The sequence below is a fragment of the Tetrao urogallus genome (assembly GCF_951394365.1).
Source record: "Tetrao urogallus genome assembly, chromosome: 3".
Taxonomy (NCBI): Eukaryota; Metazoa; Chordata; class Aves; order Galliformes; family Phasianidae; genus Tetrao; species Tetrao urogallus.
The window spans coordinates 89,568,839-89,596,430 of record NC_136815.1 but is presented as its reverse complement, the minus strand read 5'-3'; the positions used below and the strand labels follow the sequence as shown (position 1 = coordinate 89,596,430).

General features: G+C 38.1%; 1 protein-coding gene across 2 annotated transcripts in view; it reads right to left on the bottom strand.

Moving 5' to 3' along the window:
* Positions 1 to 27,592, bottom strand: part of ATP9B (ATPase phospholipid transporting 9B (putative)) — a gene marked incomplete at both ends in the record, with an annotated part of 154,432 nt that overhangs the window by 18,519 nt on the left and 108,321 nt on the right. For both annotated transcript variants that reach the window (XM_079533223.1, XM_079533224.1), the window contains 3 exons: positions 8,848 to 9,096; positions 12,412 to 12,524; positions 20,770 to 20,912. In XM_079533223.1, the coding sequence (XP_079389349.1) occupies positions 8,848 to 9,096; positions 12,412 to 12,524; positions 20,770 to 20,912 (505 nt within the window). The remainder of the gene's footprint in view (positions 1 to 8,847; positions 9,097 to 12,411; positions 12,525 to 20,769; positions 20,913 to 27,592) is intronic.

The following is a 27,592-nucleotide window of genomic DNA, read 5'->3' as shown; positions in this document are numbered from 1 at the left end:
ACATGATATCTTAAATGCACACCTCAGTGATTCCAAATTTATTTGTTTATTTATTACATTTTGGTGCTGTTGAGCACACAGCATCTAGCTTCTACTTCCTTCTGTGCTATTTTTTAAATTAACGCATCAGATACTTCTCACCCATTCGAAAGGAAATTGCTTTGGGCAGCTTAACAAATAAATAAGTAATATTCAATTCTATTTTCATTTTTCTAAGTGTTAATCATAATTAGAAAACAGGTTTTTAAAGGAATAAAAAGGTAATTATAATGAAGATTCACATTCATTTGACTGAACCTGCTTCTGCTGTTAGTCTCAAGCACAGTGATAAAAGACAGGCAAGCAGTAAAATATTCAGGCAAGTTCAAAAGACATGATGACTAGTGCCCAGTAAGAATTTCATCTGAACTGAGTCAATAATCACCGTGTAGCTTCTAATGAAAATTTTAAATAGGGAAAAGTAAGTTATACAAACCCCCAAGAAATCCCAATAGTGCTGTCTATGTAGGCATCAACGAACAGAAATATGCTGTGATGCAGTTAAAGAAGGGGAAAAGAACACACTTTAAATAGCACCATTTGTAAAGCCCCAAATCACAGGAAGCCTTTTTAGAGTTTTTTCCTCTTCAATAAGAGTACCATATAAGCTGTAAATGATCCAATACTCTCAAGGTTAATTTTCAATTTTCACAGTGAAAGGTTACTATTACATTCTGACCTGTAAATTGCATCTTTCTCCTGATACCCTATCATCTCATTTGTGTCCCTTTACAGCTAGGACTTAGATGTTCTATATTTGGTGACTCACATCTGTTTAATATTTCACTTATGCTTGGCTTCACCAACCATTTGAACTGGCATTTTGCAGCACAGTCATTTTCGATTCTTATATCTGGCCTAGTGAACATATTTGTTCTCTTTTAAATTGATCAGTGCAGGTACCATAGCAGAAATGGCCAGTAATTATCAAACTCAAACAACTGTCTAAAAAGTAACTGCATAAACTTGAGAGCAATGCATTAAGTTTAACTCCTGACATTCAGAATTCACAGTTAGACCTTAACAGTACCCCAAACGACACAGTCAAGTCATACCATTACATATCTGCAGATTTTACAATATGCAAATATTGAATAGATTTATTCCACAGAAGGCATGAAAATCCAAATTACTGATCTGCACAGATATGTATACAATGGATCACTCTTTGTACAGAGTTCAGAAAAAGGATTCTCAGATAACACTCTTCTTGCGTTTTCCCCTCTACACGTATATTCCATTCTCATTCAACAAGTTTCTGAAAACTTAGATTAAAATGGTCTTGCAATTCAGCATGCAAACATCAAGAACCCTGAGAATGGCGTGCAAACACAGCAGCTGGAGCTTCTACAGCTCCTGACATATAAGATGGAGTCAGATAAAGCAACCGAAGGATGAGTAAAAAAAAAAACTTAGCTGGAGATGCCACCATTTTGCTTTGATAAAATACAAAACATCAACTCTGATTACAAATATTTGCTGATAACCATTCGTTTCTTAGTATGTGCAGATAAATGGATCAGAACTCCTGAGTCCCGCTTACGGACTTGTGGCCTGTGCCTCAGCTCATTAACCATGTTGGGTTCCCAGGAGGGGAAATACGGGGAGTCAGAGAACTTCTATCATCTCTAACTTGTGATTTCCTCCTTGGTAGACCCCAGCAGGCAGGACCAGTTACCCACCTCTGATGTGACAGGCTCCAAGTAACACTTCCACATTAGGAAAAAAGGTAGCAAACATCTGCATAAAGATCTGACAAAAATACTGAGAAACATCTTGTTCAGCATTTCTTACCTCAAATCTTCCTGATCCTATGCCCATTGATGGGGTCCAGTTGCCCCTGTAGGCTGTCTCTCTCCATTAGAAGCCACCAGACCTTAACAGCTGCCTCAGTTCACAGCCCCAAATACTAAACTTTTCAACTGTCATAGCACAGATTGCCAAAATAAAATTCAGTGTCTTCCTAAGGAAACTCTCTCAATTAGTGATCAAAGCAGTATCCCTAACCTGTTTCATTTTACTCCTATCCCAGTAGGTAGAAGTAGCTTCTCTGAGTATGACCCTGTGTTCAGCTCAGTTCTCCGAGGCACATCAGAGACAAAGGGAGGCTTCAGCAGCACTCTTGTTACAGACCTTGTTGGCAGCTCTGCGTGTTAAGTCAATGGCTTGGGGACGATCATCCCATTTGCTTAGAAATGTTCCTCTACTGAACTAAAAGAATTCGGTTTATAAACATATTAGGCAGTTTCTATAAAGTTATATAAAATACACAAGACTTTTAAATGACAAGGATGCAGTTACCTATCCCATCAGTGACGAAACACAATCACCTAATAAAGGAAAATGAATAGTTAGGGACTTCATAGGCCCCATATGGAGCACAAAACAAAAATCTTTATTCCTGAAGGCTCAGGACATTCTATTTAATTAGACCATTAGTCTAACCTAAAACTAATACTAATCAACAATTTTAAACAAGAAAACACTTCAGAAAACATGAGACCCAAGAGGTCACTAAAACTTTGGCAACTTTAGTTTCATCATAAGCCAATTCCAGATGATCATTTTTTAACCGATTCAAATGAAGTCATACCTTTATTTTCAACTTAGAGGACGAGAGAGAGAAATACCTCCCTAACAGATGACAAAGAACTTCTCTCTCAAGCGGTGTTGAATAGCTTTATGCCATTCAATCAATAGGTGCAAGAGTGCCCCTTATTCAGCTCAGCTCAGCTCCAAGACCCTCTTTGAATTCTCCTCACCTTTCCCCAAGAGGGTGAACGGCTTGCACCTCAGAAGACTTTCATTCCCACTCAGGTTAACATCTGCCCCATCTTCCTCTGGATTAGTAGGAAATACCAGGTATTGCCCAAGTGTCTTACTGCCTTTTATTTATGGCAATTGCAGTTGAGTCCTTTTGCTCTGTGTGAAAGATAACCACCTCTTGTTACTTGTCATCTTGGGACCCTGATGGCAGGAAGAAGTCCCAGGTGATGTATAACTGACACAGTCACTCGGATAAGGAAACGTTACTAAATCCTGAAGGCCTTTACTTAATAGTTCCATCCTAAAAGGTTGTTGCTACTAGGCCTAAGACCAAAAGACGTCCTAGACTGTTCTTGCTTGCTTTAGGTACTACGTCAGTCAGGACTGGAAGGTGGATGGTTGGACTGGATGATCTTGTAGGTCTTTTCCAACCTTGGTGATTCTGTGATACCTGAGTACGCCTTTCTTCATAGGAACAAGCTTACTATTAAAGGTTGTGGTAAAGGAACAATAAGAAGCCTTCACAGAGACTCCCCCTGGCTTTCACTTGGCTACATCCAGTGCTGCAAAAGTCATTTTGCAGCGATGTTGCAACTGTGTTCATACTTGGCTGTCTATTCTGCTGTGGATTTTGGACGTAGCTCATAGCTCTTACAACTATCGGACTGTGGCTGATGCTGGCTATTGCTTTGGGAGCTGGTCCTGACTTTCTGATGATTTCCTAGCTTGAATTCAGATATGTCTTACCACCATGGACACGCAGAGCAATGCAGACACTCAGCTGTCTCTGCCATCATGTGACCTGCTCTGCTCACTGTGCTTGGATATTGTGGGACTGCAAAACTCAGCACTGTGGGCCCTGGCAGTGCTGTCAGTTTTTGGCTTCCCTTTTCTTGCAGAGAAGCTCACCACTGCTGCACTCTAGCAGAAATACTAACAAAACTCAGTATTTACAGAGTTTTGCTGAGGCAATTTATGATCAACAAGTTGCCACCTTCAATATGCAATATTCACTTTTAATGTAATATGTTTTAGTAGACGATCCACCACCTTACAGCCAGTGTTAGCTGTTCATCTCTACCTCATTCAGCAGTTTCAGAGTCCCCCTGGTTTGTACCAACACTGCTTTTGTGAAGCCATGGTATGAACCTGACCACTTAGGTGGAAAATGTGAATAAAACCTTTAAAGACTTTGACATAAGTGAGCGAGCAGTTTGTAGGATGAGTGAAGAACTGTGGGTGGAAATTTAAGTTGGTTTCATTGCTTAAAAAAATTCTCATGTAGGCAGCCTTCCTTTCGGAGTAAATTAAGGGCACGTTCATTTTAGACAATAGGATCTGCTTTCAGAATCAGTCTGCCACATAAGGGATACACAGGCAATATAATAACAATAACGTAGCAATTAAAGTTAAGACTATTGGTATGATAACACAGAAGTAGCTGGGAGCTTTGTTTCTCCACCACTTGAACGATCCCAACAGTTGCTTTCAGGGTTGCTCAACAATATGTTTCCAATGAGCATTGCTTTGTTTGTATTTATGAACAATGATTTGGTAGTAAAAATTCACAGTCTACCACTTTTCATCAAGAGAGTTCAAAATTAAAATAAAATTATTAACTTAAAATACAGCTTGATCATGTGAAAAAAACTGCGGATCGATATTCAAGACAAGCTATGGAGTAGTTATTCTTTGTAGGTCTCGAAGGTCAGGAAAGTGATGGTTTTATGCTACTGAGTGATTTGCTTTTCACAATACATTGACAAAACAACACAATTAGTCTTGCTTCAATAAGCACACACAATAAAATGAATTAAACAATACAACATGTCTCATACATTACAGCTTCAATTTTGTAAACACAAAAGCTGCTTCACTAAGGGCGTATCATTTCCCTGTCTGTTTTTAAATGATTGCCTACGTATCATTGTAATTAATTTTAGAAGCTCTCTTGACTTTGGACAGAAATGTTGGAACTAAATAACTGACCACACTTGAAGGTAGTATTTAAATATTCAAAACGCTGGATTGGAAATGCTTGAAAATATATTGGTGCAGGACAAACTATAACCAATAAATAGCTGGTTTATGAGAGCAAGCAGTCATTAAAAATTGTGGCTGATCAATCTTTTCTGACCAAAGGGGAGCAAAGGTCTTCAAAGGCTCCTGTTCATAGCATGCCCCTGAATTGCTTTGGTCTGTGACCTTCGAACTCCACTGCTTTACCTACTTGGATTATATCCTTTTATGATTGTTCATTACATTAGGGTAGCTGGTCTTCTACAGATGAGCTGAACCCACATCTAGGATTGTTGAGTAAGTTCTTTTTTTTATTTTTATTTTTTTTCAGCAAGTTCTAAGTGAATATTTATTGTTTGCTATGCTACAGCTGTAGAGGACAAATGACAGACAAATGAAAGTTTCCACTCTTTCAGAGAAAATGAAATATTGATCACTTATCATAAGAAACAAAGAGCCTGGCATAAGTAGGGTTCACATTATGAATACAAAATCAGTTACTTATCTCAGGTTGCTCTAGCAAAAGAGAAATACATCTTTTATGATGAATGTACCTACTTCTAAATGTGCATACTTTCCTTCAGTTATCTTTTATCTCTATATGGATGCAAACATACGTAGATGCAAAGAATTTCAAATGAATTCAAGATGTTTCATTAACTATATTATGTGTCTATACAATGCTGAAGTGCTTCTTATACTTTTCTACATGGAAGAATAGTTTATACTTACACATTATTCTCTGGTCTTTATATGCTACCATGATAACATGCAATATTATATAAACAAGAGACAATTGTGCAGATAACATCTTTCAGAAGACTGCAATCAAGCCAGTTCCATTACAAAAAATTGGAGAACAGAGTTGTAACATTGAGGAAGTACAATGCATAAAACTGGTTAAGTCTATTAAATGATAATGTTGCTTATTAACCAAATATGTTGTGATAGGTCAGTGATGAGGTTAAACAGAAAACATCAATTGAACCATTTCCCTAAATAAAGCTCCAGGGTGCAATATTCAAAGCACTTTATTCAATAAAAAATGCTTTTAAAATGGTACTTTGGTGATTGGGAAACATTGGCATCATCCGTCAACCTAACTGCAGTAAAGTTCAATAAGCTAAATAATGAACCATTTGCATTATTTTCCTTAGGCTCCAGTGATTTGCAAACACTGCGTCAATAGAACTCTTTAAAAAATTATGATAAAGACCTGCTAGTCTTTCAACTCTTAGTCTTTCTGCTGTCAGGATGCAATTTTTATGCTATTTAAATGCTTTTTGTAGCTTCATTGTTTAATATGACTCCACTTACTATCCATTTCTAATTGTATTAAACTACAGTTGTTCAATATAATTTTAGCAGTTTCTAACATTACATTAGAAAAACACAGGAAATGTAATACTGTCAGTTCTAAACCATGTTCCCAATTTATCATTTAAATTGCATGTAGCTTGAATTTGTGAGTTGAGGTGATAAAAAATCATTGTTGAAAATACCTGTGCATTCTCTTAAAACACAAATGGTTTCTTTGTTGGTGTCTTTCTTCCCCGCTTTGCTTTTTACCCTGATTTCTCTATCTGTCATCTAAACACTCTATCAAATTTTCTTTCCTTTTCTTTTTCCAAGGTCAAATTCTCTACTGTCTTCCTAGAGCAGCACCTGCATAATTTTCCAGTCTTGCAGATGTTTTCTTTAGCAAACGTAGGAGGAGAATTGATATTTGAGGTAATATTTTCAGATACCAAACAACTGAATGAATACACAGAAGCACAGATGTAGAGAAAAGCAAGTGCGTGAAAAAACCTAAATCTCTCTCAATTGCACATCTCTTCATCTGCTTTAGGAATATATCACTGGCTATTAAAGCAGTTTATTTACTCTTTAGCTGTCATCACATCCTGCATTATATTTACCTTGCAAGCTCATTACACTAACGCATTTAGCAACTATGATTACGTAAATACACATATGAAAATTTGTACATGGTCACAAATGTAAGTAAACATCACACAACTACAGCAACAGATTATATTGTCAATACATCTCTGGAGTGAACAAATGCTCTTGCAACATTCTCAACTCAAAATGCGGATCAACTGGTATAATATAGCACCACATTTGGCATCGTGGAGTTCAGATTTGAGCCAGAGAGCAGTCTCAGGTCCCACCTCCGGTTTATCTTTAAAGTGGATGCCCTAACTGCCACTTTTGAGATCACTGAGAACCAGTCCCTTCTCTATATTTTGTAATTCCATGACACCGAGCTGTGTTTGTAGCATCTGACATACATGTAATTCCAGCTTGTTCTGCATAAAGACAGACTTCATCTTACGGCTTGCATTACTGAGAGTGCTCATTATAAACTTGTGACTTTTATCAAGTAGTTTGCATTCTGAATCGATAATATCTTGATAATATTATGTATGGCGATATGGTTGATAAGCTAGCCATGCAAACAAGTTGTACACCAAGAGGAACAGCCCAAGATGACATTTATGGAAGAAATACTACCGTGTACTACATCAACTTGTAAAGTCAGAAGAACACACAAGCTTTCATGTACACACCAGCTTCTTCACATCTTACCAAAAACTTGTATGGATTATGAATAAGTTACTATGACTACATCACTAACAGTATATTCAACCACCAGGCACAGCTAGCATTTCTTTAGAACAATGCCACTTCAATCTGTACACTTTCAGAGGCAAAGTGAACTCTGAGTACTCTACTTCCAAGGGTACACACATATTTTTTGTGAGTGGACTATAATAATTTTTATGCTTACGTTGCAGTATCTTGAAACTCGAGCTTTGCTGCTCTCTCATAACATCTTTAGGGATTAAGTCTAAGGCAACCACCATTTCTGATTCTGAAACAGGACTTTTCAGGACAGTAACTTCGACTGAATTAAAGCAGTGGGATGTTGAAAACTTGGATTTCAATGGAAGTAAAATGCATGTTTTACTGAAAGAGGGTTTAAAATTTGTTTTAAACATCATGAAATTTTGACTGAACCAGAAAATTATGCGGCTGCTTAGGGTGAAGCTCAAGAAGTTTTCAACAAGGATATCTGAGGTTCAGGCTTTCTTCCAGTTGTGAACCTTTATAATTAACTAATTGGTAGTGTCACAAGCTAATGTACTTGGTTGTCCATCATTTAAAGCTGATTTTCATATTCCCCCTTGTATATTTGTGCTATAATCTATGCATGGATTAATGTTTTGAGAATAAACCTAATAACTTTAATTACAATGCAGTATTGATTGCTCTCAAATCACTGATTTCAGAGAAGCCTTAGTCAAATAACTGAAAAAAGCTTAATGCAACTCTAGATCTACCCTACAACAAGAAAAGAAATAAAACCAGACCACTGTTAGGTTCAAAGAAACACTTCACCCAAAACACTGTTCTGAAAGTAATGCCTCCTATTTTATTATATTGTCCCACGATGTCAGAGGCAGACATTGGTGGTCTGACAGTAGAGGCTGAACCTTCACATTAGTATTCTGTTACATTCTGTTGCCATGCCACAAATGGCAGCAGAGGGTCTGACAAAATAGCATCTGTCATGGAAACGGGTATGAAGAAAAGATGTGCCATTTAATTCTTCCATGTGGGAAAAACTGCATCCAAGGGGAATGTGTTCATTCATCAATGCTTGCTGAGCTTTCATGGAGACCAAACAGTGGATGTTGGTGAGGCAGTGGGTAGCGTGCTTCAGGAGTGGTGACAGCAACATGAAAGACAAACTATGCTCTGGATGGCCACGTACAGATGGTCACCACAGAATGCAGAGTGTCTTGATCAGCTCATCTGCATGAATGGGCTAGTGGTGGTGGCTATGTTGAAAAACAGTGTTTTGTAGTTGAAAATCTGCCCTATCGCTGTAGTTTCCACAGAAAGAAATAGGAGGCATTATTTTCAGAGCAAGCTGCATATCTCACAGTTCCATTCTCTTTAACTTAGTTAACCCTCTTGAGGGGGAGAAGCTTATTTTTGCTCTTGCATACTAACCTCATCAGGGCTGGAAGCCTGGTAAGCTCGATTTTCATCACTGAAGTCCTGATCCACCTCTGCATATTCTGTTTCCCCAGACACACCGGCACGAGATTCATACACGGGGGTGACGTTGTGGCACAGAGCAATGGCCTTCACTGCTTCGTGTATGCGGCTGCTGACGCTCTTGCGGACTTTGGGTGCAGAAGACTGAGGTTTCCTGGACGGTGTTGAACTTGTACTGTTTCCACTGTTCTGAGAGTGAACCTTTAAGACCCAACACAACGAACAGTAAAACAGAGTTCAAAAATTGGAACAGAAAATAAATGCCGATATATACTTGTTTTCTTCTTTTTTACAGAGGGTGAGAAACTGTCAGGAAGCAGCCATTTATTTCATAAAACTCATTCTTTTTTTGACATATAAAAACCCTCATCTGCTTTCTCTAGAACTAATAAGTGACTGGAAGTTCATCATCTCACCTTTACATATAAATTTCAGTAACAGAGGTTTCAAGCAGCAGATAACAGAGAAATATGAAGTTAGAACAAGTATCCAATGGAAAAGGTGAATAGACTGACATGGACTTCACATCCCATGCATTATTTTTAAAGAAGTACTAAAGTCAGCAACCAATTGATGAGTTTAGAAATACCAGAACGAGAGGTTCTGCAAGGGAGGAATTTTTTAAAATTTATTTATTTTTCCTTCTTTATCTTGTCACCTATGTACATCCTGAGATTGGAAACCCAAATCCCACAATCTAACATCGAAAAAATCCTCCTTCTTTAAATCTTCAATGAAATCTTCGGTATTTTAAAGAGCCCTACATTACTATGGAACAACAGACCAAAAGCAAGTATCATTAAGTACAACAATTTGGACTGATTAAAAAATGTTGCTGATTTAATTCAAGATCTATTTAATTTCTACACTGCTTGTAAACCAATGCAGTTAGTAGAGTAGCTTCTTCTGCTGCAGGTTGGAATTTTTTTGTTGTTCTTAGCAGAGTGTAATCATTTAATAAAAAGATGTTGCTAAACAATAGTCTGACAAATACCTAAGGATATTATTGCTGGGCAGCTGCCAAACTAGCACCACTTTAAACTGTCCTTCAGAAATGGTGCAGCCCGTGACTGAGTTTGTCTTTTAAGATAGTATTGTATGATTCACTGAAAGTAACTGGCTTTGTTTCTGAAATCAGCATATGAAATATATCTATCTGTAATAGTGGAAAAGTCTTCTGTTCACTCTGGGGTAACTCAGAAAACCTCTTCAGAAACCATGTGGTTTTTTCCTCCTGACTGCTGTCTGCTGAACCGTGAACATTCTGCCCATCAAATTACAGTGCTGTCTAATAAAGGGTTTAACTTTCTGCTCATCTGGCACTGCTTTTCAGCTACTGCTTTAAACCTCTGCATTTGCATTCTGCTAACGCTGATGCCATTACAGCCTCAAATAAATTAAGCTGATTTACTCCTTCTGAATTATGTTATGTTTATTGATGCTTGTATAATTTAATTTCACACAAATTCCATTAAAGATTATGCCCTCTATCACAAAATGCTTCCAGTGGGGAAATATAATCAGGTTATAATAGATTTGTGTGTTACATTAAGATGACAATAGTCTAGTAGGTCCACTGTAATAATAAAACAGAACACAAACAAGGGATAAAATCAATGTCACACAAGAATCGCTGCCTGGCTAACTGGCAGCTTCTATTACCACAGATTAAATAAAAACCTCACCACGGTTTTGAGGTTGAAGCAATTGTTTAATAGTTGCTGGTTTTGTTAAAGAAACTCCTTCATTTTTCTGTTTTAAATAGTTGCTAGCAACGCACGTAATTAAAGCATTATTTAGATGTTGAGTAGTGTTACATAAAGGTGGAAAAATGAAAAGAAAAAGTTCCAAGAAAGTTCTTTTCATCATTCAAAAGCAAACCTAGATTTGGGAAATTCTTGCCAACAATTGCTGAGGGGAAAAAAGCTTCCTTTGCTTTTTGCTTCCTTTAAAAATTCCAATGCCAAATCTGCTACAGTAATTAAATCTTAATTAAGCATGGGTACCACTCATTAAATTTTACAACGAACTAGTAAAACCTTTAAGCAAATAGGAATTGCAAAAAAAAAAAAAGCAATTCTTTTTGGATGGAATATTTAACATTAAAAACTGAGAAGAGTGTTAATGAATATGCATCCTCTAGAAGACGACTGGCACTTCGTCTTCAGACTCAGTCCTATGTGTGTGTGCTGAAGCTTATCAGTTGATACGGTTGATACAGTGAATACTCAAACAATCTACTGTAAGAAAATGATGGTCAGATGATTTTTATAATCATTGTCAGGTAGTGATTACTTTCAGTAGCCCATCCTGAACAAAATCTGGATTACCAATCTTCGTATCTCAGATTCAGGCTTATTGCTGCCTCTCAGTGACTATTTATGGCTGTATTCATAAGAATTAAGCTGAAATGAATTCCTTTTTCTTGGATAAATCTAAGAAGTGGATTTCTTGGTTTGTTTAGATGTGAAGTAGAGAAATTCAAGTTACTGAAGACTAAAACCAAATATTCATTGTTTTGTCTTTGCTTTCCTTTCTGCTTCTTTTTCCCAAAAGCTACACAGTCCTGAGTCCAGATTGGTGTCAAACTTTCAAAAAACACTAAAAACAAGCAAACAACAACAACAAAAAACCCAAACAAATGAGAAGGAAACTATAACTCAAAAACACCACACAATAAAGATTTTAACTAGCTGTTCATTCTCCAGTACTTTAACACGAGAAAACGAGCACACAGATAAGGAGGTCAGTCTACAAACTTAATTGGGTCAGTCAGTCATGTCGTTTATCCTGGAATCAAGTCCTTAGAAAGGTTTGCAGAAGGCCAGATACTTGTACATGGGAGATGCAAGTGATATTGGCAGAATTCAAACATCCTCCTCCATCCCACAGCTCACCCACAAATAGACTAGGAGTCTCAAATCTCTTCCCAGACCAGATTCCTTCATATACTGAAGGAACACCACTGAACACTTGCATCTCAACAAGTAGAGAGTTCTCAATTTTCTCTCTCATTTTACACTGTTTTCAATCTTATCTTTAAACAAATGTTTTTAAAACATTCAAAATACGCTTTTAGGAAAAATGTTTTATGTTGATGTCTATTTTTTACTTTTTTTGTTATGCAAATTCATGTGGTTTTCACTGTCAATTCCTGATGAATATATCTTCAAAGATGTAATTACTGTTTGCTGTGTTCTGGGTATTTACTCGCAATTTGCAGTCTCAATAATGAACAGCTTATTCTGAGATGATTTGGCAGAAGACAAAGTACACTGCACAGACGAGTTAACACAGAGTCCTTCCACTGAGGACTAGAAAAGTAAAGTCCTTTATGCTGAGAGGAACTTCAGAATCAAGAGAGAACAACATACATCTTCCCCTTTCATCATATCTGTTAAGAGATAGCTACAAATGGAAGAGCATCCCTAGCATCTCAAATTTCTTGACATGATCAGTGCTTCGATGCTGTACAAAAATCTCAATATTAAATCTAAGAAATTATAAATGAGATACCTGTGAGTAGGAGTTTATAATATGACTCTGAATTTCATCCATTGTATCTGTTCCATAGGACACGGTGCCAAGGTGGAGGCGCTTAAATATCATTTCATTCTGTGTGAGTGTTCCTGTAATAAAGAAGAAGCGGTTTACAAAGCAGCAAAAAAAGATACCTACAAGGCTAGAAGAAAAAAACTTTTTTTTTTAAAAGAGCAAATCGTGAGTTAGCATCAGTTTCATTAATAAAAATGTCTGTGAAGAAAGATCAGTGTTAGTCGTATGAAACTGAAGAAATCCCTGGTTCAATCTTCAAGCTGATTCTGCCAACAGAACTAAACATAGAAACAGATAAAAATATTTTCCCCAGTAAAAACAGAGAAAATGCAGTGTATGAATAGTGACTCTCAAGCACCAATGCAATTTTACACCATCAGAAACACTAAAGGGAAAAAAAACTAAAACACGTACAAAAATCCAGCACCTTACGTACAAAATCAGATATGATGGCAAACAGGCATGCTCAGCGTTATCCAGAACAAGTCATTAAAAACTAACATCACTTCCAAATTTGACTTATTTGCTTCCAAGCAGAACAGGCCAGAATGGATGAAATCAGTGTTTTCAGAACTCAATCCCCATTTGTGAGAAACTACACAAGTCACAGCTTGGCACTTTGCATCTACCTCAGCCAACACATCACACTGCTGCATTTGGAAAAGCTCTAACCGAGGACTGAAGGTTCAGACTTGCTTGATGAAGCCCATGAGGCAAAAAGGTCACTGTTGTCTGGCTTCCCACGGGATGCTTGAGGAAGATAATTCTGATAATGATCCTTCTTAAAAATTTGGTTTATCGATACTCAAAGAGAGTGAAATTAATTAGCACAAAGCTTTGGGTTCTCCAAAAAAATAAAGATGACTACATCCTAACGATAAAAACAAACATACACATGATGCTAGAGTGCCATACTTGAAGCCTCTACAATATTTTTAACAGAGAGCATATGACAGTTACCTACAAATAAGAACTGCAGACATGTCTTCACACAGTTTGCCTAAGGACACAAGACACAGGAAAAGAAAAGGCAAAAAGCACAATTTATGCTATAATTACTATATGGAAAAAAACCAAAGAAGCAGTTTGGTCAGTTAGCATCCAGTTTATGCATCTAACAGGGCTAGAATCATTAGTGATATTCAGAGATTCAACAAGGCTGTAAAAGTCATGTCTTTTTCAGCTACACTTGATCTGTCTGCCACTCCTGCATTCTGGTAATACCTGTGTGGTTACCTTCATCCCATTTTTGCATCAACAGGCTGCAGTATCAGAACGCGTCTTACCGTATTACAATACTAGCATGAGGTTATCATTCCAAATACATTCCCTTTTCCGCCCTTATCATTAAGAACTGATACTTCACATTCACTTTTCCTTACATGTTGTTCAGAATTTTTTACTATTGTCATGTCATTTGAATTCTGAAAAATGTTTAAAATAAGGTTTATCTGAAACGCATGCGTTCTACACAAAACATATAGCACCATAAAATTGCACTTGATAAGTAGAACATTCCCAGGTCTGGAAAGCAGCCCACGAAGACAAGGTTCTTCATCTCCAGAATTAGCAAGTCAGAAGCTTTAGGTTACTTCTGTACAAGGGATAAGACTATTTTGTGGTTACAGTAATCATGCAAAACCATGAGGAATTACTTTTTTGCTTTCACAAGTTCTATTTTTACTCAAAGAACTTCTGTTACTTTTGATGATATTTGTGATGTAACTGTGGACTAAGAAAAAAAGAACAAAATAAAACAGTCTGCAGTTTGACGTGGAAACTTGCAAACACGAGGAACTAAAATCTCAATTTAGGGCAAAAAAAATCCATAACCAAAACAAAAAGCCCAAATATTCACTTTGTTCAATAACGTTATTTGGAAATTTCTTGCAATAAAATTTGCATAACGTTTGTTACTTTCCAGGAAGGCTAAGATATTCTCACTGCCCTTAGCTTTGCCAAGCCTTTGAATTAAAATAAACGCTCCCCAGGGGCCGTGAAACTAAATGCCACTCAAAAGCTGAGACAGCAGCCAAACCTGTTTCCCACTCGTTCTGTAACTGCTGCTTGGGAAAACTGAGAGGAAACAAAATTGGCCCTATGATTATTATATGGAGAGATCATTTCTTCTGACATCACTAGATCAGTTCAACTCCAAATCACGCCTAGGGAGAGAACCGTAGCTAGATGGAAGAATTTGTGTAATTCCCTCCCACCTCAGCAAGCAGAGGAGAAAAGCTTTTGAGCTGAAAAGCAGGGATTTTTCTATCTTAAAAGAACTGCGAACCAATGGTGGAGGTTCAGGAAAAATGGATGAGAGTCAACAGCACACAAAGACATAAGCTTAAACACTAGCAACCCTGATGTAATTTTTGAATCTTATACATTACTTAAGGTCAGCATCCTTCCATTTTAGCAGCTACAGTGACAGGAAACATCTATGGCAGACAAAAGCAAGCTGCAAAAATATCCGTACCTGCTATTCACAATTCTAACCAGCAGAATAAAAACCACAGAAACAATTACTTTTTGCTCATGGATTTTCAAGACTAGCCTTAGGCTTTCAACAATAGCCACGACAGATCTGAGGCTTTGTTAGACAAACGTAGGTAGCAGCACTTATGAATGCATAAATCCCCCAGATTAAAAATAAAAATATTCCACTAATCAAAACGGAAGTTAAAAGTCTTCCTGTGCATGAAAATTAAGGCTTCGTTTCTACTTCATTCTCCTAATGAACAGAACACCAGAAAGGACAAAAATATTCCCAGTTACGCAATCAAAATATTTCGTAATGCCAATCAGATGTTACTACTTCAGAAGCTCTTAAATTTTTGTCTTCTGGAACGAAACTAATAAGCAGTTCCTTGACAAAACAACACAGCTTCTACTTTATCCACTAATATATAAGCCCTTCAATCATATAGAAGTAGATTTTCTTATATAGCCCAACGTAGGAATGAAAAAGGACACCAAAAGAAGCCATCTTTCTAGTCTGCTCAAGGCGATAAAAGCACTTATGAACAATATGAGAGCTTTCCATTTTTCATAATGCTTTTTTATCACCTACTTATTGACACCATGCTTTCAGGATGCTGCTAATACAAAGAGTTATCAGATAAACAAAGCTGTTATAGAAAAGCTTCCAGAAATTATGCTAGTCATTGTATGACCTACTACTAATACAACAGGTTAACAAACTTTGTTCTGGAATGCTGTGAGTTATTTCACCAGGAAAATACCCTGACAAAAAGTTAGCGTACAATTGCTGAAGAAAAAATTAGCACGTTCTTTAATGAAACCAACAGCATTTTTTTATTTTTTTATGTTTTTTTTTTTAGTCTAAAATTGTATCATTAAACACAGAGTAAAGCAGGCAAAGAGGAAATTAATTTCTAAGGAAAAAGTCCTGAAGGCATCATTCCCTGAGTGGCAACAGATGTGATTCACAACAGAGCAGTAGAGTATTTTTTTTTTTGGAGAAGTAAATGCAGATCTTTCTGAACCTACATTGCTAGATGGTAATTGAGACTAATACCAACAGTCTAAAAAGGACAAAATAAAAGAGCAGGCGAATATGTACAACAGAAGAATTAATAACTTTATCAGAAATTGAGAAAGTGAAGAATCTGCCACAAAATAGGTTCTCTACTTCAACCACTTGCTTAAGCAGATAAAATGTCAGTGTAAATTTGAACACTTCTTTAGAAACTCTAAGATAAATCCAGTTCATGACTTTTAATGAAGAAATTGTTGGCAACAATCCGGAGACAAATATGCCTTCTATAAAACCTGGAAAACATATGGTAAGAATACAGAAAGAAAATGAAAGAACTCATCTTAAAAACGTCCGCAGAGTATGTCTGCTCACTCAGCTGCTCCACTTGTGAACAGGCCACAAACACAACAACCATAAAACCTCAAGCCAAACCACAGGATAACCTGCAGTCCACTAAGAATGAGGGCAAGGAGCTGAGGTTCGCTTATCCTGAGCAGAATGTAACAGTACTTGTACCATTGATAAAGTCATGAATAGCAGTAGCTATTTCCTCTCTGCCTTTTGCCTCCTGCCTGTTAAATCACATACAAATTATAGCAATATTTCAGAGAATATATCCATGTTCATTGGATACACAATGGATTTTCAGTAAATGATTGTGCAAAAAGATTCCTTAGAATGATATGAGTGCATGTCTTGAAGCTTCCTACACTCCACATTTCCTTTAATTTCTCTCTCAGTGGTAGCTTATGTTGAACAGAAAAATAGAAGTATACCTCAAAATATTAATTTTCAGAAATAATTAGTGAAATAATTACTCAAATAGTGCTTTACATCAGGCATATTTAATGAAAATGCCTATAGACACCAAGTTCTAACTAGTTTTTTCTCAGAAAATCAAAAGTCCCATTGCTCTGTGCATCTGCTGAAGTATTATATCTGACCAGTATCCCATTTGGTCCAAACACCCACTAAAATGCTAATTACTGAACGCAAATACAAGTCTGTGCACTGGTAAATAACTATGCTTGCAACACTGCACACATTTGTTATAGCTGAATAGAAGCACAGAATGCCTGGGGTTGGAAGGGACCTTTAAGATCATCTAGTTCCAACCCCCCTGCTATAGGCAGGGACACACTAATACCAGCTGAATAGTTGTGAACGGCAGGAGGCTTCCCATCCCAAATCCTAAGCAACAAAAATGTTCAGAAATACTGTCAAATATCTTTTTTTTTTTCTTTTCTGTCAGACTTAGAATCTTTTTGTACACTGGGGAAGATATCATGCCCAGCCACCCTTGGAAACACTGGAAAACAGCCCTCCCTATATCTGCACCCCCCACCACACACACAACCCCATAACAGATGACTCCTTTCTGTCAAACTTATATGTGATTCAAGTCCAAACAACATGGCATTTTGGGTAATGGATGCTATAATTAAAATGTGAGTCCTAAAAAACCTGTTGTTTTAGTGGGTGTTTTTAGTAATGGCTTTGTTCTACACGAAGATAAAAACTCCCTAACAAAGGAATTAATGTATTGCTTTAATAGGCTGCACCCTGAGTTAAGTTTTAAAATTTATGAGTTCTCTGCAGCATTGTTCTTTAAACAATGGCATTGTCAAACGCAACCAGTGAGAAGATTAAAGTTCTCCCACCAGATTAAGTACAAATTATCTGTCCTCCTGTTTCAGCATCATTTGTTCATTTATCACATAACGTCTAGTATTTCTGGTCAGTGTCAATATGCTCTGCATCCTTGCAGTTAACAGATGTCTTCTCTCGTCGAATGAATTACTTTATGTTTCACGCACTGGTGGCCGCAGATGTGTCACTATAGCAACATCATTAATTTCAGATCTTACCGGAAACATGCACTCCAATCAAACCTAATTATACCACATTGCTTTCTTGTCCCACAATAAGGAAACTATAATGCAATTATTGGGATAGTTCATTTTCTATTCTACTGTGGCAAATGAGAGAGCCACTGTGATGGACGCTTCTTGTCAAAAAGCTTATTGATGAAGCACAAACCCAATTTACAATCATACAAAGGACTACCTTGCAATTATGTTAGTAAGGCAATGCTCCTTAGACTCAACAGCTAATTCTCAATCATTTCCAGTGAAGCTTGGACCACAGTATAAGATTTGTGCAGACTGCTCTCTGCATTTCCTTTCAATATTGAGAAAATTTTCACTTGTTTATATCTAACTGGATGAGTCTTTTAGCCCTTCATAATAGCACCCACACAGATGGACAGATATAAAACTAGCTCTCTCCTCTCTGTTTTGAACAGGCAAGCGTACAGAATCAACTGGAAATTCCAGAGAGAAGGCTCTGAAACCAGCTCTCATGAACAGCGTATAATCATGCAATGGCAATTCTGGATTGACTGCACAGAATCTGTTCATTATGTAGCAGCACGCTTCATGTTTATGATAAAATGCAGAGTAAGACCAAATATATTAGGGAAAGGAAAAGGAAAAAAGCTGATAATATACTCAGGTAAAGTGCATGTCGGTGTCATGTTTGCCTACATTTAAAATGTTAAAAAATTTTAGACAATTAGGACATTTTAGACAATTTAGAGCAATGCTTTGCATCATGGTCTCAGGAAGAGCAGAAGTCTGCAAGGCCACAATTAGTTTTCTGAAGTTTGTCAGGTCTATGAGACTCCAGGCTTATTTTCACTTACAGAACAAAAGCGACTGCAAGTGGCACCATGCAGCTTGAAAAAAGCAAAAAACTGTCCGTAGAAAACTGGGCTGTTTCTCTTTTTATAAAGAAGTCTACTAAATGTTTCCTTTCAAGATTTTATAAATGTAACAGAAACGTAACAGTATTTTTGCTTTAAATAATGCAGTTCCACTGAATTTTATGTTAATGGAAAATCCTTTTTTTTTTTTTTTTTTGTATGGGAGAGTAGTTATATTTTTAATTACTGTTGTATTAGGTTAAGTTTATCAGATAAAGCTGCTGCACCTCTTTTTTAAACTAGTTAGTAGGTATGTACAAAGCCTTGAGGAAAAGAACACAGTTTAGTGATCCTTGAGCTTCAGAATATAAACTGATTACCAGACAGGGTGAGAATATAACTCCTTCATTTCTATGGTATGACTTCAGGACTGTAGAGTTGACTGAATAGTTAGTTTCTTAAGATTGTCAATGCAACCTAAGTGCAAGCAGACAACTCATATAGATCATACACATGATCAGACACTCATACAACTAATACATGAATCATAGCTCTACATTGAAATGGAAACTGCATTCTGTATCAGAAAAGCTGACCCTTGTTTTTGCTCAGCAAGTAGAATTCATTCACCCAAAGCACCATGTACTGCACTGCATTGTTTTGAGGCTTCATCACATTTTTTTTTTTTGCCTTTTCCCAAACATATGCTGTAAATTACATATTTCCAGACTATGATGAGACAGTGCTCCTAAAGTTACATAAATTGTCACAATAAAGGGTGCAATTAAAATCAACAAGCAGTTTCAAACAGCACAGAAATTATTAGCTAATTGAAATAAAACTTGGTAAAAGAATTGTTCACTTGCTTTGAAGAATTACCACATTGTAATTAAGAATACTTTTCTACATGTTAAGGAAGATGGCAGTTGTCTTTATCTTTTAAGAAATGGAAGAACAGCATTCAGCAGCATACAAGGTTACGTAGCTATCCATAGAAAAAGAGGAAAATGTATTTGCAAGGATGCCTATATATGCCTATATACACGTTTCATTTCAAAATATGCACTAGAGGATCCACTCAGCAAGAGAGTGAATGTGGACTCATTTCAAGCAGAACGATTTAAAATGGGTATTATGCTTTCTGTACAACAGAAGGCAAACCTCTCCAGAAACTTTCTCACAATGCAGAAGTAGATTTTATTTGAAACTGCAAAAACATTCCTTCAGCTGTTTGAGAAACAACTCTCTCATTCCAAAGGTAGCTCAACTCAGCTTCTTTAATAAAGAATACAGCTACCTGAACTGATTTACTGAAGCTCAGCTAAAAAGAACAAAAAAATCCCCCCAAAACAAACAAACAAAAAGCAAAACAACAGTGTAGAAAAAATAATGCATTTGCTAAAGGTCTTTCTATTGATTATGATATTTTCAAAAATAAACTTTAGGAATCTCTCAATATTTCCAAGGTTTAAGAGCATGGTAAGACTGTAACAAATTCCAGTTACAGCAGTATAGAATGCAGAACAAACTTACTTCTGATCCCAGTAGGGACTGGGGTTTTCAGTACACTAGGTCAAGTGTATTAATACACTATAGTTAAGAAGATGAAATCATACAAATTGGCCTTTGTAAAGCATGCAGCATCCAATTTCATAGGAATAACTAGTGTAATTTGAGATGATGCTTTTATTAAATGAATTTTGGAAATGAGTTGCCCTGTTGGAAGCCATTATTAACTGCAGCTATCATACAGTACTGCAATAGCAATAAGAAGCAGAATAAAGGAGCATCCTATGTGCTAATTCAGTCTTTTCAAAGTAGGAGACCTGTTAATTTATGTTACTCTTAATAATGCCTTCAAACATCCTGTTACTGCCAGAGTTTTCCCACCAGAATAAAACAGGGAAGTACCAAATACAGACGTTCATGAGTAAGTAGCAGCCTAACTAAGCTAATGGGCACTGGTACAACAAAACCCTCCAGCACATGCTTAACATTTTACTGAAAAAATAAAAATCAGCACTCTAAATCTACTCTTACGTTAACATATCAGATAAGAATAAAGCTTAGAAATTCTATAAAAGCCATCATATTTCAGAATTGTAACTTGATATACCTGTTTTATCCGTTAGCAAATAAACCAATCGTCCCAGCTCTTCTGGTATGGTGCTAGTTCGAACAACTGTTCCAGGAATGTTGTCATCTTTCATAATCATCCATCCATAGGCTGCCTTACCCATGTCCAAGTTCACACGTAAACTGCAAAGGAAATGTATACCATAATCAGTGTGAATATTAGGCAAAGTGTAATTTAAAACCATAACAACAATACTGAGAGCTGCTTTTAGAGTTCTCGATAAAAAGGTCTTAAAAGTACATGCAGCAAACATTTTGGAACATCACTGTTATCTGTTTGTAGGATACACAGTATGTTAGAAACTCATGTTGCATTTCAGACTTTTAGAAAATACTGCAATGCAAAACAAGTTGATACCATGCCTTCTACATGAGACAGCATCAACTCTTTTTGGAGGTTGTTGTGCCTACACTACTACAGTTACACACATTAGAGTGTTACACATTTCATCGACAGGATCAGATTCTGCTGGTCAAAACTGAACAAACTTGTAAAAATGTAAAATATGACTGTTTTCCTTTCAGAAAGTACAGATATATTTGTCAACTTTTTCTCACTGCAACTAATCAGCAGTGTCTCTGTCCTTGCCAAAACGTAATTACAGAGGCTCTCAACTGCAAAATGAGAATAGTGCCCAAGCAGCGAAATCTACCTTCCTGTGACAGCATGTGTGCCAGAGTTGCTACTGCCAGCAGTAAAAAAGAGCCTTTGAGTAGCTCTGTACTAGAAATATGAGTTTGCAGCAAATTTTGCTAATTACAGAAGTACAAAATCACAAGAAGTATTTTTTTTTCAATTTGTTCTGTGCCTGCATGATTTTTTAATACTTTCATGACTGTGGAGCACAAGAATTAATTGCCCTGGTCCCTAAGTCATTATACCCAACTCTTCACTCACACTGGTCAGAGACAAATAACATTGCTCTTGCCCCAAATTAAATTTTCTAACTCAAAACCAGTTCATAGAATCACAGAATGGCCTGGGTTGCAAAGGAGCTCCATGCTCACCCAGTTCCAACCCCCTGCTGTGTGCAGGTCACCAACCAGCAGCCCAGGCTGCCCAGAGCCACATCCAGCCTGGCCTTGAATGCCTGCAGGGATGGGGCATCCACAGCCTCCTTGGGCAACCTGTGCCAGTGCCTCAGCACCTCTGGGTGAAAAACTTCCTCCTAATATCCTACCTAAACCTCCCCTGCCTCAATTTAAGACCATTCCCCTTGTCCTATCACTGTCCACCCTAGTAAACAGCTGTTCCCCCTCCTGTTTCTACGCTCCCTCCAAGCACTGGAAGGCCACCATGAGGTCTCCCACAGCCTTCTCTTCTCCAAGCTCAACAAGCCCAGTTCCCTCAACCTTTCCTCACACAGAGCTGCTCCAGCCCTCTGCTCATCTCAGTGCCTCCTCTGGCCCCGCTCCCAGAGCTCCACGTCCTTCCTGTGCTGGGGGCCCCAGGCCTGGACGCAGCGCTGCAGATGGGGCCTCACAAGAGCCGAGCAGAGGGGGACGATCACCTCCCTCTCCCTGCTGGCCGCCCCTTTTTCATGCAGCCCAGAACACAGCCGGCCTTCCGGGCTGCAGGCGCACACTGCTGCCTCACGGCCAGCTTCTCGTCCACCAGGACCCCAAGTCCTTCTGCACAGGGCTGCTCTCAAGGAGATCTGCCCCCAGTCTGTTGGGGTTGCACAGCACAAGTGCAGCACTCCGTACTTGGCCTTATTGAACCTCATTAGGTTCACATGGGCCCACTTGCCCGTTCTGACATTTCCCTCTTATTCACCACAATCATGCCACCACACCAGGAAGAAGACCGATGACCAGGCACACATTCCTTTCTGTTGACCATACCAGAAATACAGAAAAGACAGATAAATGGTGGCAATGCAAACAACTTGTGGGCAATCTGCCAAAGGTACAGGGCAGAGTCCCAAGTTTAATATCAGGTTTACGATAACACGACTCTCACAATTGTCCAAAGGTATTTCAAGGACAAAATCCTGCTAATGTACATCAGACCTTTTTTTTATTATTATTATTTTTTTTCCCTAAATAAAAATATTAACAGTAATAAAAAAAAGGGGTTTGTTATACAGCATAACCAAAACTGCAGCTACAGTTTTCATCTCTCCTCTTGCAATTGCAGTGACAGAGTGATTGTGAATTATCTGAGGTAACAGTGGAGATAAAAATCTGATGAAGAGAAATGTATTTAACTAGAACAGTGGAAATATCCAGTTTATCCCTCCCTTGACCCATATCCCTCTCCTTGAATCCCAAACATCCATATCCCTCTCCTTGAATTTGTGCGGCAGAATAAAATGCATGTTGCAATAGAAGGAAGCCTTTTTGATAAAATATTACTGACCATTAAAGAAGTAAATACCATCTTGAATTACCTCTTATTAGGTCTAAAATCAGCAACAGGAAAATGTGCCTCTACTTGGTAAAGTATCCCAATTACTTCTGGAATAGCACATCTAACTTCAGACACAAATACATTAAAAAAATCAAGACAGACGACAGGAAGAGGACTCTATGAGGTTCTTTTTGATGAAAATGTATAATATAACAATATTGCAAGCCACAGCTTTACCTTTCCTTAGTCAATACAGAGCCAGCAACAAGCTACCTGCATTTGTCACATGTATGTTTTGTCAACTTCGAAACTCAGACAGAAAATACGAACCGTTGTCACCAGGCTACATACTGAGACATGTAACAGTCAACAAAAGAAATGACAGAAGATTTACTCCTGTCAGGGACAAGAATCTGCTAATTTGTCAAGTACGAAGGGCAATCTCTAACTCAAGAAGAAAAAACAAGAACATACTTTAACAGTGGCTAGACATTTGCTCTAGCATGCATTCTATGTGAAGCATGAAAGCTCTCATGATCCTGTGCCAAAGAGATAGTTGGTCTATCAAGATTTCTTGCCTGGCCTACCAAGATAGTTATTCTGTGATGAAAGCTCTATTTAAGAGTGGCAACCTCAAGCACAAGGCACACAGAGGGAAATCCACATGGCTGCTCTGCCAGTGGAGATCTCACTGCTTCAATGAGATCAAATCACAGAACTCTCAAAGCTTAACAGTGCAGTTTATATTTTCACAAGCAGGTGTGTTGCCTGATTTTGAATACAGTCTGTATGATTTTAGTAATAATTTATCAAGTGTAATTTGAAGGTAAGGAAAAAAAGATACCTTCTCTTCATAAGAAGTGAAGAAAAATCCGTAATTCAAAGCCTGGAAACATTTTAGGAATTACCCTATCTTTCTAGCATGCATTGCTAAGTGGAACAGAGTGAATCTGCAATTCACTCTGCAAATGCCTAAATAGCAACTGGCATCACTGGTCTCGAGAGGCCAGTGATATCTGCACAATCTTCCATAGCAGCATGAGCATACACCTTCCCCCTGTGCTTGCTAAGTGATAAATTTACTAGATAGCATTGGCAAATCTTGTAAACTTATGGAGAATGTATTTCAAGCAGTGATTTTATTTAAAATCAAGTAATTAAATCATCTGAGTGATACTCGAGGAACGTAGAAACTGCCTTAACGATTCTCCAATTGGCGAGAGCCAATTAAAAAAAAGCTTATTGAGAAATGTGGGACACTCCAAGAAATTCCAGAACATCTGGAAAAAAAACCAAAACTGAATAGCCGAATGTAACAGTTTTGAACAGCCTGTCAAGGACTTGATTTCTATACTCTGCTCCCTGTAAATTAAGAAATTCAAACTTTATATGGAAGCAAATTGCAGGGAGCCTCTCTATACTATGCTCCCTCCATACAGAAAAAAAAGAAACCTAGGTGCAAAGGAAACATCAAAATACACTGTAAATATACTGTTTTCTTAAGGGCAAAACATTTCTTGAGATCGGGGTGTTCAAAATATCCTGTGCATAACTGTTCCATTTTATAACCCATGAAGAGCTAGGCTAAGCTCTACATATTGATTTACTACTTTTTCTCCATTTTACTTAATTCCTTGCACGCTACTGAATGCATACCTTGTCTTCCCAATTTTATTCATGACATTGCTTTTATGTTTATATTTCTGAAGTCTGACATGCGCCATCACCCACCACTCTACAGTCATATTCAGAATGCAGCGTGGACAACCAGCTGATCCCTGGAGGATAAAAAAAGAAATGTTCCTCTTTCCATTAATTATAGGAGAGGATGTACAGGGATCAGTTAAATTCTGCTAACAGTTAGTCATTCCCTTCTGATGATCTGCACCAAACTTGTCTGGAGATGTAAACTTATTTTTACTGCACAGCTGGATTTTCCTTGTCCCACAAACCAAAAAAACCAAAATCAAAGAAGTTCCATATTCAGAATCTTTCTGAATTCTCTAAAACCATCAATCAACTCAATCAACAGCTCTCATGCATGAATGCAGGTATGCTTTGCCTTTCCCAGTCAATCCTACCCTCCCACGTTCAATTCCTTTACCTGTACAGCACAGTTCATTATTCACCCGATACAGCTATTTTAGAAATAAGGAGAGGACACAACACCTGGTGCTCCAGCTTCATTAGTCTTGCAATTTTAATTGCCAAGAGTTTACGCTTCAAACACAGTCCTAAGAATAAGTTATTTCCATGCTTAGCTCTCCCAGAGGAAAGTAAGAAATGTAGTACTATCTGAACATCATCATGACTGGAGTTGTTAAATTTGCTGGCAGTCTAAGAAGCAGCTGTGTATATACACAATCTGAGCTGAAGAAAAATTGGTATAGGAATAGATAAACATAAAGTGGGAAAAAGTACTCTCTGTTGGATACTTGTCTCATCTTCTACGGTGGTATTTCTGCATTGCTTATTATCTTCCACATACAATTGAAAAACTGGATTAGGCTTATCCTAGAAATTATTTTTGCATAAGAACCTTCCCTAAGTCCATTAGGACACGAAAATTGCTTTCCTAAGAATTCAAAATGAAAAAGAAGTTACTTTTTCAGTGGCACATAATGATTTGCCACTATAGAGTCAAATTTACACTGTATGCTCTTAGAATCATAGAATTGTTTGAGTTGGAAGGGACCTTTAAAGGTCATCTACTCCTGCAATCCCTTGCAATGAACTGGGACATCTACAGGTAGATCAGGTTACTCAGAGCCTCGTCCAGCCTGACCTTGAATGTCTCCAAGGATGGGGCATCCACCACTTCTCTGGGCAACTTGTTCCAGTGCCTCACTACCCTGATCATAAAAAAAATACATTTCCTTATGTCCAGTTTCAATCTCCCCTGCTCTAGTTTGAAACCATTTCTCCTTGTCCTGTCACAGCAGACCCTGCTAAAGAGTCCATCCCCTTCTTTCTTATAACTTCACTTCAGATATTGAAAGGTTACTATAATGCTTCCCCAGAGCTTTCTCTTTTCCATACTGAACAGCCCTAGCTCTCTCAGTCTGTCCTTACAGGGGAGGTGTTCCATCCCTTGGCTCATTTCTGTGGCCTCTGGATGCACTCCGAAATGTCCACATCTCTGCTGCACTGAGGATTCCACATTGGGACGCAGTACTCAAGGTGAGTTGCTGGATGCAGCGCTGTTGCAACCAGTAACAAAGATATCTCTGTCATTTATTAATTTTAAAAAGTTTGGACTTTTATTTACTATGGAATTTATTACTTTTATTTATTACAGAATAGCACAGTGAAAAACAAGTGATTATTTATACTCTTAGCTCAGTTTTTCCTTGCTGTCTTTGACGATGAAGAGTGTCTTTAAGTACACCTCACCCATCACTTGAGTGTAGCTCGTTTAGCCTCTACACATGAATTATTTGCTTAATATTAAATAATCAAAGGGTGGCAACGACAACACAACCCGAACAACATCATAATGCAAACAGAAAGGGAATTATGGCAATGATAGTGTTTGGAGAAGTATCACAACACTGAAACATGGATGTGTAATAAAACCAGGAGCCACTCGCAGAATCATAGGATCAATTAAGTTAGAAAGAAAGACCACTAAGATTATCTAGTCCAACCCTAAATTCATCACTACCACGTCACTCAGTGAGACATCCACACTTTTCTTGACAACCTCCAGGGATGGTGACTATGCCCAGTGATGGGCAACGTCTTCCAATATCTCACCACTCTTTCAGAGAATAAATTTTTCCTAATAACTAACCTGAAACTGAAAAAGCCCCGCCAAAATTTGAAGCCATTACTTTTTGTCCTATTGCTAGGTACCTGGGAGAAGAGGCTGACCCTCGCCTCGCTACAACCTCCTCTCAAGTAGTAATAGAGAGTCTTCCCTGAGGCTCCTCTTCTCCAGACTAAACAACCCCAGTTCCCTCAGCCTCTCCTCTTTAAGTCTTGTGCTCCAGATGCCCATCGGCTCCACTGCCCTTGCCTGGACTTACTCCAGAGGGCCTCAGTGAGGTGCCCAAAACTGAACACAGTGCTTGAGATGCGGCCTCACAAGAGCACAGCACAGGGGGACAATCGCCTCCCTAGTGCTGCGGACTGCACTATTTCTGATACAAGCCAGGATGCCATTGGCCTTCTTGGCCACCTGGGCACACTGCTGGCTCGTGTTCAGCTGGCTGTCAGCTAACACCCACACATCATTTTCCTTTGTGCAGCTTTCTAGCCACTCTGTCCCAAGCCTCTTGCAATGCGTGGGGTTTTTGAAACCAGAATGCAGGACTCGGCACTGGATCTTGTTAAAGCTCATACAATTGGCCTCAGCCCATCAATGCAGCCTGTCCAGATCCCTCGGTAGGGATTTCCTACCCTCAGGCAGATGGACAGTTCCTCCCAACTTGGTGTCATCGGCAAACTT